Genomic DNA, 13,451 nt, shown 5'->3' with positions numbered 1-13,451 from the left:
TCCATACATCTCTGGATGGTGAAAACGACATCTCCCATCATTTCACTCTCCTTCATAACATTATAAAGCTTCGCCTTTGTTATTGTTTTGAAAACTTACATATTGTGCTTTTAAAAATAAATTGTAACCACTGTTTCCTAAGTTTGTCTGCCTTAGGAAGGCTGAAAAAAGAGTTTCAGGGTTTAGAGTCTCTTAAACATTACAACAACACACTACTCAACCAGGCCTCAGCGCTTTTTTTCCCTTTTCCTTTTTTTTGCCTTGGGCGGGACTTATTTAAATGATGAATATTGTGACGTGTACACTCCCCTTCAGGCTTACTGATATAGAGAATATCTCCCTTTGGAGTGGATTTTTTCATGCTTAAACAGCAACATTACACACTAAAGAAAGTTGAAAATGCAAAACAGCATAATAGGTCCCCAACAACCTCTGTAGTCCCATTTAGCCACTTGTTAACAGCCACATTTTTCAAGACAACTCAATTTTTTTTTTTTTTTTATCACAAGGGGGTCTTGCTGAAGTATTTTATGAAAATATATTGTGCTTGTGTTAAAACAGACCTTATTTAAGGCATTTAAATAAAACCCAATTCAAAAAAACTATTGACTTCAGGACAACAGAACCGAAAGTGGTACAACGCTAACTCATTTCGGGGTTTTGGCCTACAAAAACACCATATCTGCAGCACAATATTCCATGCCCAATTTTAAAGGCAGTCAATCCTGTGTACTGATATTCACGTTTGAAGAGACTGCATTAGAGGTCTGAGCTTTTCAAGGACATGTACTCCAGTGGCTGGGGAGGACATTGTGTGATGGTATTCTAGTGAGCAGAGCTAAACACATATGGGCTAAAAGTGATGATGTCTGCAGAGCTGCTGGAGCCTTCTGGGGCCTGTAGCTACATGCTGACAGGCCTCGTCAGGAGTGTTTAGTCAAAGGTTGCACCATGTTTTTTACGGGTGACATTAGAAAAGATGACATTTTAATCTCTGGAATTGCCAAAGGGCCCCACAATCCACCTCCCTCGGAACATTCTGAGAGAGTCAGGACCAATGAATGACTTTCTGAAGCTTGGAGTGGGGGATGTGCACGTCTTTGCGGTAACATATATGTGTGGGCCTACTCTGTGTGTGACATACAACATTTAAGGGAGTCTTAGTGTAGGATTCTAAGTGGGAGTTTTGACATGCGTCTCTCATAGTAAATACTAAGAGGTCTTTCGTACTTGACGACCCACTGCCAGTTCACTCTGGGTCGCCCACTCCACTGGCCTCGAGGGTACGAACAGCATGGCAATGGCATACATGCATCCGAGTCAGCCTGCAGCTATGGCTCATCTGAATGAAAGCCGCTGTTAGCCGTGTAATATGTCACTGCAATATGTGCTCACATTTATAACAGAGAATAGACTAAGTCATGGACGACAGCTCTCCCCATAGGCGCTGAGTAACTGGGGGATTTGTCACAAATACATCCCCCCCAAAAAAAGCTTTCCTTCTGACTGTCACTCCAGAGAACTAAACAAGCATGTTGCGGCTGGAGGGAAATAGACCAGTGAGGGGGAATATTCAGTGAGTCACAGTGTCTGTGAAAATTGCATGCTATGAGTCTAGCATTTAATATTGTTCATATTCTTTTACCAATTGTGCCCACGTGGCAGTGACACCAGAGACGTCTTTGACAATATATATATTTAATGGGCCGTAACCACCATAGACATTGGGGAGGACTTGTCCCCTCAATGTCTATGGTGGTTACAGCCCTGATATAATTAGAAATGGCCAAATTGTCCCCTTAATATTTGAAAATCTTGCACTGCTCTGATGCACTTCATTATGCAGCGCTCTGTATGTTAGGATGACAAAAAGGTTTAAAAGTTACATTTTTAGTCTGGTCTGCCTCAGGTCTAACAGCGCTTGTCAGTGTCAAAATGATTGAGATGGCCAATCAAATCAAAGGCGGGGTTTACGTTCTCTTTTGGCTCATGCGCAGTCTTCACACAGACAAGCGCGTCAATTTATCCTTTAATGCCATTGCAGAGAGAGACTATTCTTTCAGGTGAAATCACAAAACAAAATGCACACAAACGTGTCACTGCTCTTAATATACAATCATTGATGAACATCTTTGATTTTAATGAAAAAAAAAAAAAAAAAAAAAAAATTATATATATATATATATATATATATATGATAGGGTGACCAAACGTCTTGTTATCCCAGTTATCCCAGTCCTGTTTTCAAGTCCTGCCCTGGCCCTAATATAACAATTTTCAATCCATACAGAGGGGGCACACTTTAAATGTATTGAAATGAATAAGGAATCTTCGAGTAAACATATAGTATCATTTGAGTATCTCATTGCTGGGCCGAGTGTCCTGGTTTTCGGTAATCAAAATATGGTCACCCTACTATATGAGGGCAGATTAGAACCTGGAACCTTTGACGCGGTTTAGTGAATTCAAATATGAACAGCGGATCAATGCATTTATTCACTAATGTGAAGAATCTCGGGAGTAATATATTTAACGCAAATTAATGCAAATATTATTTGCAAATAGCCCAAAAGGATTATTTCCCAACTAGAATTGGACCTAGAATTTCATTCACTGTTCTGTTTCTTTATGCTTTATAAAAACAAAAAAAACAATTGGTCTCCCCCAATGTTCAAGACATGGTTACAGCCACCCATGTTTTTTTTCTTCTTCTGTGTTTAACATTATATTATGTGTGTGTTTGTCCTGGTAAACCTTACATTATCCCTTACGAAACAAAAATATATTGCAGTATATTGGAAAATATCATGTAATACATTAGGCGATATATACCAATATATGGGATTTAATATTTATATTTTCCAATATATTGCAATATATTGAAAGCGGCAATCATTTGTATATTTTGCAATATACTGCAATATATTACATATATTGTATATATGTACCATCAATATATTAACAATATATTATAATATATTTCAAGTAATATATTGGTAAATATATTTTCCTTTCGTAAGGGATGGGGACAAAATGTCTCCTCAAAGATGGCAAAATCGAAAATTCTTGTCCTTGTGGGGACATTTTTGGTCCCCATGAGGAAAACAGCTTTTTTTTATATAAAAATTCTGAAAGTTTTCTGTGATGGGCAGGTTTAGGTTTAGGGTTAGTGTAAAGGGTTAGTTGTACAGGATACAAATAATTATGTCTTTGCAAAGTCCCCATAACACATGAAAACACAACGTGTGTGTATGTGGCTCAGTTCAACCCTAAGTTATGGGGAAAAAAAATTCCCACAAAGATGGCAATATCCAAAATCCTCGACCTCGTGGGGACATTTTTGGTCCCCATGAGGAAAACAGCTTATAAATCATACTAAATAATGTTTTTTGAAAATGTAAAAATGAGAATGAGAAATGAGAAATTTTCTGTGATGGGTAGGTTTAGGTGTAGGGCGATAGAAGATACAGATTGTACAGTATAAAAAAACATTATATATGGACGTCCCCATAAATCATGAAAACACAACATCTGTGTATAATATATATAATATTTCTCCTTCTCTGCGTCATTGGGATTGAAATATGAATTGATCATTAAAATATTTTACTTTTTCTCCTAAATGGAGTCATTAGGCATGAGCAATGAATTGAACATGAATGCTGTCAAAAGAAAGAGTCATTTGTTTTTGTTCGTCTTGTCTTAGAATGATGAGAGCTCCGTTGACAAACAAAAGCGCATAATGAGGAATGTAAATGAAAATGACCCTCAGGAAAGTGACGAAAAGATGACCACACGCATCTTGGAATGTGTGGGACAATCAAAGCTGACAGGGAGAAAATGAGGGTGTCTCCAGTAAACACGCAATCCCAGTCTGCATCTCTCCTTTGTTTCGTCCTGGGCATCCAGACACCGAGAAACATTTACGACTCTAACATTTCTTGTTCTGATTACACCGAGTCTGACAAACAAGCTAAAATAGATCCAACATGACTTTTTTCTCCTCAACCCCATTCTTTTTCTCCTTTTTCATCTTGCCTGCCTTCTTCTGCCGTAATGCAGGGCTGTTTGTGACTTTGTCTGTGTAGTCTTCAGTTTAGCCGATCCTTGTGGACACCTAACTCAATATAACCAGTTTCTTTCTTCCTCAAATGGGCTGCCATCAGACTTTTCAAGCCCCGAAACAGACTTTTTCAGTTCAAAGAAAGTAGCAATTGATTGCTTCTTGGCCCTGTTTTGTCTACATTGTCATTCTGCAATGACTTCATTGGATTATTCATTGTGTGTGATTGAAAGCCGCCTGTCAAAGGCTGGCCTGGTCAACGCTCACAGAGAGAAAGAGAAAGACAAGCTTTACCTATGGGGTTAAATGGCCTTTTCAACATTGTTGACCCAGACTAAATTCTCTTCAATACAGCTATTACTTTTTCCTGCATCTACTTTTAACTGCCTTCACCATGTGTGTGTGCCACTTTTCATGATAAATAACAAGTAAAAATATGTAAAAATGTCTGTTAGTATAATGGTAACAGCCTTAACTCTTTCCCCACCAGCGTTTAAAAAAAAAGTTGCCAGCCACCGCCAGGGTTTTCGATCATTTTCACAAAAGTGTAATGGCCCATAGAATATTTTGTTGTATGAATATCTGAACATGCAATATATCAAAAGAAAGAGCAGCCCATCTGCTTTAACCTCCCCCTTTTATTCTAGCTTCATGCATTCCTTTTTTATCAACACTTAAATATGGGTACGTTTCATAAAAAAGCAACAAAAAAAGCAGAACAAAAAGCTGAGAAAATTACGTTTTTGTCCAATCTACATTTTGACTAAATTCAGATCAGATTCAGAACGATGATCAAACACAGATGGAGTAGATCGAGTCAATCAACACCGCTAATGCTTGCACAGTCCTATATCTCGTCCTGGGTCGACATTTCATTCAGTAACATTAGATAGTTTTGATTTATATGATGTTTAAAGGAATACACCAACTTTTTGGGACTTTGGCTTATTAACTGTATTCCCCAAAGTTAGATAAGTCCATACATACCATTCTCAACTCTGTGCGTGCCATAACTCTGTCTGATGCACCCACCGCTAGTCTAGCTTAGCACAAAGACTGGAAGTATATGGCTCCAGCTAGCCTACTGCTCGGTGACAAAAAACGGCAACATTTTCCTATTTACATGTTGTGATGTGTATAGTCACAGCGTGTACAAATAACAAGGTTACATGAGACACAGCCATATTATAAACGTATACACACTGGGGACTATATTCTCAGAAGGCGCAGCACTGCTCTACTTCTGCGGAGTGCGGAGTGATTTGCTCGCAGCACCTGAAAGCCCTGCGGTGAAGAGGAGAGAGTTCGCTCAGAGTTGGAGTAATAGAGTCAGCAATTACTAGATAGTTTACAATCATGGGTGTTCGCTGTATAGTAAAGAACTGCGACAATAAACAGGGGAGAAAAGGTAATACAATGATATTTCATAGAATTCCAATCCAAAACGCTGTCCTGATGAATCGATGGCTACTTGCTCTGGATATAGATCCAAACACACCTGTAGCCATCATCAAGCACCATCGCGTTTGCTCTGAACATTTCACAGAAGACGACTATTTTGAAAAAATGGAATTTGCCACACGGACCATGAAATGTGTGCTGAAGGATACGACCATCCCAGCGATAGTACAGACGGGATCACCAGCGACTGCGGTAAGTGTTCCGTTATGCTTTTAGATGACTAGCCTACTGTAACATTACCATTAGCTAGATCTAACGTAACGTTTGTGACACTGTTACATGAATAGGGTGGTCACTACTGTATTGCAGTTTTCCCGTGCTCCATGTATCCCCTGTAATGTTAGTATTCTGTTGTCACGAATGCGCTCTGTCACAGTAACAAAGGAGTGGCGCTAGAGGAAATTCTCTGGACTGTAGCATTTACCTTGCTAATGAATTGGAGGGGGATGGGCAGGTTTAATTTTTGTCTGTGGGTTCATTGTGCAAAAACAACTACCTAATCATGCTGGTTTTGTTGACGGAAGTAACAACGCTGCTTCTCAGGTGCTGCGAGCAAATCACTCCCCAGAAGTAGAGCAGTGCTGCGCCGTCTGAGAATATAGTCCCCAGTATGTACACGTTTATAAGATGGCTGTGTCTCATGTAACCTTGTTATTTTTACACGCTGTGACTACACACATCACAACATGTAAATAGGGAAATGTTGGCGTTATTTTGTCACTTATTGAGCAGTAGGCTAGCTGGAGCCGTTTAACTCCAGTCTTTGTGCTAAGCTAGACTAGCGGTGGGTGCGTCAGACAGAGTTATGGCACGCACGGAGATGAGAATGGTATGTATGGACTTATCTAACTCTGGGGAATACAGTTAATAAGCCAAAGTCCCAAAAAGTTGGCGTGTTCCTTTTATGTTGATGATAACGTTATTTTACATATGCATCTACTTATATACGATCGCTTGTTTTTATTTTGCGACTTCTTCACCTGTGTTTTGATCAGGAGATCTGTACTCATTCAGAAGATGCGTAATAGCGCCCCATGCATATATAAGAGTGAAAACACGTAAAACCGGAACATTCTGTGTGTGGCGGGGAAGCGTTTTATCACAAATAACGGAGAATTACGTGTTTGGCGAAGAAAGAGTTAATATCTTGAATGTGTGTTATGTTTAGTTCTTGCGTTTCTGTTTCTTGTGTTTCCTTTCTGTTTAGTTCTTGATTAACCCTTGTTAGTTGCCATGTATATATAGTCCTGAGTTTCAGTTGTCCCCTGTCAGTTCACGTCTTTGTTTAAAGGGAACCTATTATGCAAAAATGCACTTTTATATGGTGTTTGAACACAGATCTGTGTCTATAGTGTTGCATGTTGTCACTTCTTCTTGAGTCTCTCCATCATAGTCCAACTCTGGTTCAAACATATAAGGCTGAACACAGTTTACTGACAGTTTTGACATATTCAGTGCATGAGAGAACACCAAACATAACCGGATTTAATATAATGGTAATAATAGGTATAACATTTTAATCTTTAAGCGAACTATCCCTTTAAACTTGAAGCGTAAAAACTCAGGGAAACCTTAAAGGGATAGTTCACCCAAAATAAAAATTCTGTCAAAATGTACACTTCCCCTAGTAATTTAAAAGTGTTATGACTTTGAATCATAATCACAAATGACACATTTTGAAATCAAATCAGCAATATGCCCAGAAAGGTGACAAATTTGCATTCCTGAATCAAATAAGCAAAAATGTCTTAGTCTGCAACAACAACAATTTTCTGGTGATGTAACCAAGGCCTTGTGGGTGGGGAAATAGTAATAATGATAATAATCATATTGCCCATTTTTTATTCAATGTAATCCTCAAAGATAAAAACAAGCCAGCTCTACTGCATGTTATTTCCCACTGAATACTCTAGTTGTGTCCCAAATTACAGTACATACTAAATACTATGCACATATGTGCACTTTGCAGTCATCCGTCTTTGTATGAATTTTATATGGTTATTTTGTCATTGGACATGGGAGTTTGATGTCCCTCCCCCTTTGCTACATAATGAATGCGTTGCGGGAGCAGCGACAGTTAAGAGCATGATATATCCAACATTCCTCACATTTTGTCAGTTTGAGTACACTTTTTCTTTTTGGAATCACACTATTTATATTAAAAGTGACATAGACTAGTGCACAAGTACACAGTTTCTGTTTTAAGCTGAAATAGTGAGATGCTAGAAATAGTAACCAATTACCCAGTATTTTGAGCTCTGCGCTGGAGTAGATGGCTCCGTACTTGTTCTCGGCGATGCACTGGTACATTCCAGAATCAGCCTGCTGCAGTTTGTGAATGATAAGCTCCCCATTCACCATTTCCACTCTGTTCTGTGGGGAGACGAGAATCACTTTAGAACCACGTGCTCACCTGTCAAGCTGCTCCTCAAAGCACGCTTAATGTCTATTACACATCTGCCAAAGTGACTCCAGCATGAGACCTTTATAAGTCACGAGTGATTTGTCATTATAGTACCACTTAGTGATATAATGCATTAAACAACAGTTAGTTCTGGTTCTCAAATCTGATCGTGCAGCATTTCAAGAGTGCTATTATAAGAGTCCAACAGCACCATGGGATGTTTCACAGTATTTCTTCACTTGTCTGAGTGTTCCAGACCGGAGTATGTGAGCAGTGTGGAGTGGATAAAGAGCTGAGTTGTGTGATTTTGAGCAAGGAGCATTGAAAAAAAAAATAAAAAAAAACCTTTTTGAAGTGTTTACCTACATTGGCGGTCAAAGGTTTGAAATAACTGAGCTTTTTTAATGTTTGTGAAAAAAGTCTCTTCTGCCCACCGAGGCTGAATTTATTTGATAAAAAAAGCAAAAACAGTAATATTGTTAAATATTATTATATTTTAAATGTTTTAATATATTTTAAAATGTAATTTATTCCTGTGATGCCAAGCTGAATTTTTTTGCATCATTCCTCCAGTCTTCAGTGTCACATGAGCTTTCAGAAATCAATCTGATATGCTGATTTAGTGCTCTATTGTTATTAGCTATTATTGGTGTTAAATTATTCTTATCAATGTTGAAAACAGTGTTTGCTACCTGATATTTTTGTTGAAACTGATACATTTTTTGTAGCCTGACGTCGTCATACTCAATTCTAGTCAGAATATGAGTCTGATACTGCTCCATTGGGCTGTGATTATGACGCGTTTCAACCGAACCAGGAAAGACCTCAATTGGATAGACCTACAACCAATCAGAGCAAAGAAGCGACGCATAGTTGTCAACAGAACGCACGCACCCTGGTAGAAGTAGAAGAAAATGAATGTAAACGATCTTTGCCGGTGTTTTGAAAAAGAATTTAAGGATACACGGAGTACTTACCAACACAATCATCATTTTTGATAGAAATATTAAAGGTGAATGCATATACGAACAAGTACTCCGTTTAAGATTAGAACTAATTCAACCCAAGAGCTCTTTGGTGACGTGAATGCTTACGTTACTGTTTATCATCTGTCCATCATCGTATAAAGCCCACCCTGACAATTTCATTGGTCCGAACAGCTGATATTCGGGCATAGTTGCACAATGTAACAAGTCCATATCGAATTTCCTGAAAGGAAATGTTGTGTTGTGGGCGGGGCTAAATTCTGCTGGCATCCAGGCTAAATTTTTTTGAGGATTCCTTGATGAATAGAAATTTCAAAAGAACAGAATTTTTTCAGAAATCTAAAATATAAATATTTTGTAACATTATATGTTTTTTTATTTAATTACCCCAAACTTTTGAATGGTATTATGGTCTATCACGGTTTCCAAAAAAAGAAAAAAGCAGGACAACTGTTTTCAAATTAATAATCAGAAATGTTTCCTGAGCACCAAATCAGCATTTGAGAATGATTTCTAAAGAGTCATGTGACACTGGCTACGTTTACATGCAACCAAATAATCCATTAGTATTCGGATTGACGGCTCAATCGGAATGAAAAGCCTTCATGTAAAAACCTCAGATTGAGCTCGATCCGAATGAAATTTCGATCGGATTGAAAAGGATGGTTTATTCCTTTTCTAATCCGATCAAGATGTAAACACTTGATAGGATTGAAAACCGAGAATGAAAGGACTCGTTGCTCGGGCCCTAATTAAACAGATCTCAGAGATTTCTCTTTCATATGAGTGAGCTCTGTGTGTGTGTACCTGTGTGCTGAGTGGTTCTCCGTTGCGCAGCCAGCGATACGTAGGCCTGGGCTTTCCTGTGGCTCGACACTCCCAATGGAGCTGCTCTCCGCTGTCCAGTTGAGTGTCATTTATCACGCTGATCCACTGCGGCAGAGCTGTGCCAGGAACACGAAAGAAGATGATGAACATATGCATATCAGGAACATATCAGTGCTTAACAATGAGATTTTTTCCCCTTCAGATTTGTACTTGCCCTGCTGAAATTTCCAACACTGATGTTTTATTTATTCTTTTTTACACTTTAGAAAGAAATGTATTTCACAATAAATAAATGAATATATATTGATTGGCTTTTCCTGGCATGGATGATATAGACAGTCACCTAGGTTGGCAGCATTTTCTTGGCGCACACCCTTTCTTCGACGCATATTTTGTTGATCCTGGAATAACATTCCTGTCCTAAAATTTAGTCCTAACCCTAAACCTAACCCTACCCATAACTTTTCCCTAAAATCAGAGGGATATGATAGGTGAATAACACTGATGTAGAAGCACCTAACCCTGGTTGTAAGTCTAAACTTGACAGAAACTATAAGCTACCCTCAAATACCCATCAAAAGCTTTCCTGTAGCTCAAACAATAGAGCATGGCGCTAGCAACACCAAGGTCATGGGTTCAATTCCCAGGGAAAGCAAGACCTGACAAAAATGTAAAATGTGTACCTAGAATGCACTGTAAGTCGCTTTGGATAAAAGCGTCTGCCAAATGCATAAATGTAAATGTAAATGTAAATCTGATTGGTTAATTGGAATGTTGTTCCAGAATCAACAAATATGTTGTTCCAGGAACTTGATGAAATCAGAGTCACCATAAAATGTGATGTGCATTTTACTTCTCAATGTCAATCGTGTCCGTGTTCTGTTCCACCCGCCCTTCTCATTGAAAATGAATTGTGACCTAGTAGGTAAATGTTTCTGAGCTTTTCGCTGTACTGAAGCACTGCCTATACAAAATGTCTCTTTACCTGCAAGAAACCAATACAGATAACTAAGTCACAACATAAAACGCTAAACTGTAATAATTACATACTGCTAAAATGTAATAATTGACATTACAGTTGTGAATTGACTTTTATGTTTAATAAAAAAGTCCTGACGTCCAACTGTTGCTCCAGCTCCTGTTCCTACGATATAAAACTTTGTTAACATGAAGCACAGCTGCAGTTTGTAGGTAGCCTGTGTCGCATTGTCCTTTTGCAGATTGATTATGTATGAGAGGAACAGTGGGGAGTGTTTTCATTAGATATGATGAGCAGCAAAGTTCTGAAAGCCGTGGACCTTTAGTACCCAGCATGCACAGGAAAGTCTTTGCTTTTCATCGGATCAAAAATACCAGTCAAATGTTTGAATAATAATATTCATTAAAACTATTAAACCATAAACATGGACATATATTCATTATTTATTGAACAAATCCCTAATTATAAGTGATCATTTTTAGAGCAAAATCTTACAATATTTTGGGTTATACTATGTACATGAATGAAACTGTTCCTCAAATCAAGTTGCTTTCTGAATATATATGTATTATTACTTTTTGACGCAATCAGACTGACTGCTGCAGATTTATTTCGCCGTTGATAGTGTTGCCAGAGAAACGCATAAATCCAAGGCCGAGGACGTGAAGAGCTCCGGGTAGAAGATCACCGGTTGCCATCTTGAAATTACCGTTACAGTGTGGCGTGAACACATCAAAACTCATTGTTTTGGTTCAGGAGGAATAAAATGATTAGACGAACACCCTAGCAGCTGCCTAGCAACATGCTTAAAACACCCTACAAAACAAACATGCTAAAAACACTCAGAAGACCCTAGCAGCTGCATCGCAATATGCTAAAATACTCAGAACACTGTACAATCCAATATAGCAACATGTTAAAAACACTTAGAACACATTATGATCTGCATAGCAACATGCTTAAAGGTTCACCCAAAAATGAAAATTCTGTCATTAATTACTCACCCTCATGTCGGTAAGACCTCCGTTCATATTCGGAACACAAATGAAGATATTTTAGTTGAAAGCTGATGGCTGAGAAAGGCTTCAGATAGGCCTCCATTGGCATTCAGTACATTTACACTCCCAAGACCCATTAAAGGCACTTAAAACGTCGTTAGAAAGTCCATCTCACCACAGTGGCTCTACAATATTTTACGATGCGACGACAATAGTTTTTGTGCGCAAAAAAAAATCAAAATAACACCTTTATCCAACTTGTTATTGTCTTCCGTGTATGCCTCCACGACGCATGCGCGAGAATATGACGTAGCGCCAGCGTTCGGGAATCCATGAAATGCACACTTTAGCCCGATTTTGAGAACTACGCCGAGACCTAAAGCACGATCAATGTAGAATTCAACAGCTTAGATACGCGTGTCTTCCTCTGCTTGTAAACAAATCGCTTCTGGGTCATGTGTCCGAACGCCGGATCTGCGTCATTTTCTCGCGCATGCGTCGTGGAGGCACACACGGAAGACAATAACAAGTTGGATAAAGGAGTTTTTTTTTTTTTTTGCGCACAAAAACTATTGTCGTCGCATCGTAAAATTATTGTAGAGTCACTGTGGTGAGATGGACTTTGTAACGACGTTTTAATTGCCTTTTATGCGTCTTGGGAGTGTAAATGTAGCTACTGAATGCCAATGGAGGCCTATCTGAAGCCTTTCTCAGCCATCAGCTTTCAACTAAAATATCTTAATCTGTGTTCCGAATATGAACGGAGGTCTTACGGGTGTCGAACGGCATGAGGGTGAGTAATTAATGACATCATTTTCATTTTTGGGTGAACTAACCCTTTAAAACACCCTGCAAAACAAATAGCAAAATGCTAAAAACACTCAGAAGACCCTAGCACAGGGGTATCCTGGAGGGTCACTGCCCTGCGGAGTTTAGCTCAACACAACTGTCTGGAAGTTTCTATTATGCCTAGTACGACCTTGATTAGCTGGTTCAGGTGTGTTTAATTGAGGTTGGAGCTAAACTTTGCCGGACAGTAGCATTCCAGGAGCAGGATTGGACACCCCTGTCCTAACAGATGCATAGCAACACGCTAAAAACATGCTAAAACACTCAGAACATCTTACAAACCAAAGAGCATAATGTCAAAAGAAAACAAACAAACCTCAGCAAAACACACAAGCAATCAGCAATCAAATGGCAGTTTAGTAAAAGCCTAGTGATTGGATTGGAACATACTAAACGCCCCCAGAACACCCGCCACGTAGCAACCTGCAATACTCTAATTTTAGGATGCTCTTTATTATTCACAATTTATTTGGCTTAGCGATACAAATATAATTGGAGGAAAGTAAATATTAATTGTAATACATATTCTTTGTAGCACAAATCAGTTAGCCTACACATGGCAGCAGGTCATCTCTCTGTTGAAATATCACTCTCAGTGAGGTATCTAGCTGATTTGTATAATTTACAGAGGATGTTGTGTCCATTTCCAGAGGTTGAGCGAAAGGGAGAAAGGGAGAGAGAAAAAGGTGCAGGTAACCTCTGGCAAAGACATGGGCTCCTTAAGTTACAGCTCTTGGACATGGTGATAAAACTCACTGCCTCCCTCCATCCACACCACCATTCCTCACTCCATACCCACAGCCGAGACAATAACGGCAGGCCGCAGCCTCGAGGAGGATGTACACCCCTGCCTGTTGACGGGTTCTGACTCATTGCACACCCA

The 13,451-nt window shown here is 39.0% G+C and overlaps 1 protein-coding gene across 1 annotated transcript in view; it reads right to left on the bottom strand.

Annotated features, from left to right (window-relative positions):
• Positions 1-13,451, bottom strand: part of cntn5 (contactin 5) — a 460,526-nt gene that overhangs the window by 98,168 nt on the left and 348,907 nt on the right. Inside the window, exons 10-11 of the mRNA XM_079825767.1 lie at positions 9,722-9,858; positions 7,768-7,897 (exon numbers count right to left, since the gene is read on the bottom strand). Of these exons, the coding sequence (XP_079681893.1) occupies positions 7,768-7,897; positions 9,722-9,858 (267 nt within the window). The remainder of the gene's footprint in view (positions 1-7,767; positions 7,898-9,721; positions 9,859-13,451) is intronic.

The sequence above is a fragment of the Gobio gobio genome (assembly GCF_949357685.1).
Source record: "Gobio gobio genome assembly, chromosome: 9".
NCBI lineage: Eukaryota > Metazoa > Chordata > Actinopteri > Cypriniformes > Gobionidae > Gobio > Gobio gobio.
This window is presented reverse-complemented; position numbering and strand designations above follow the sequence as displayed.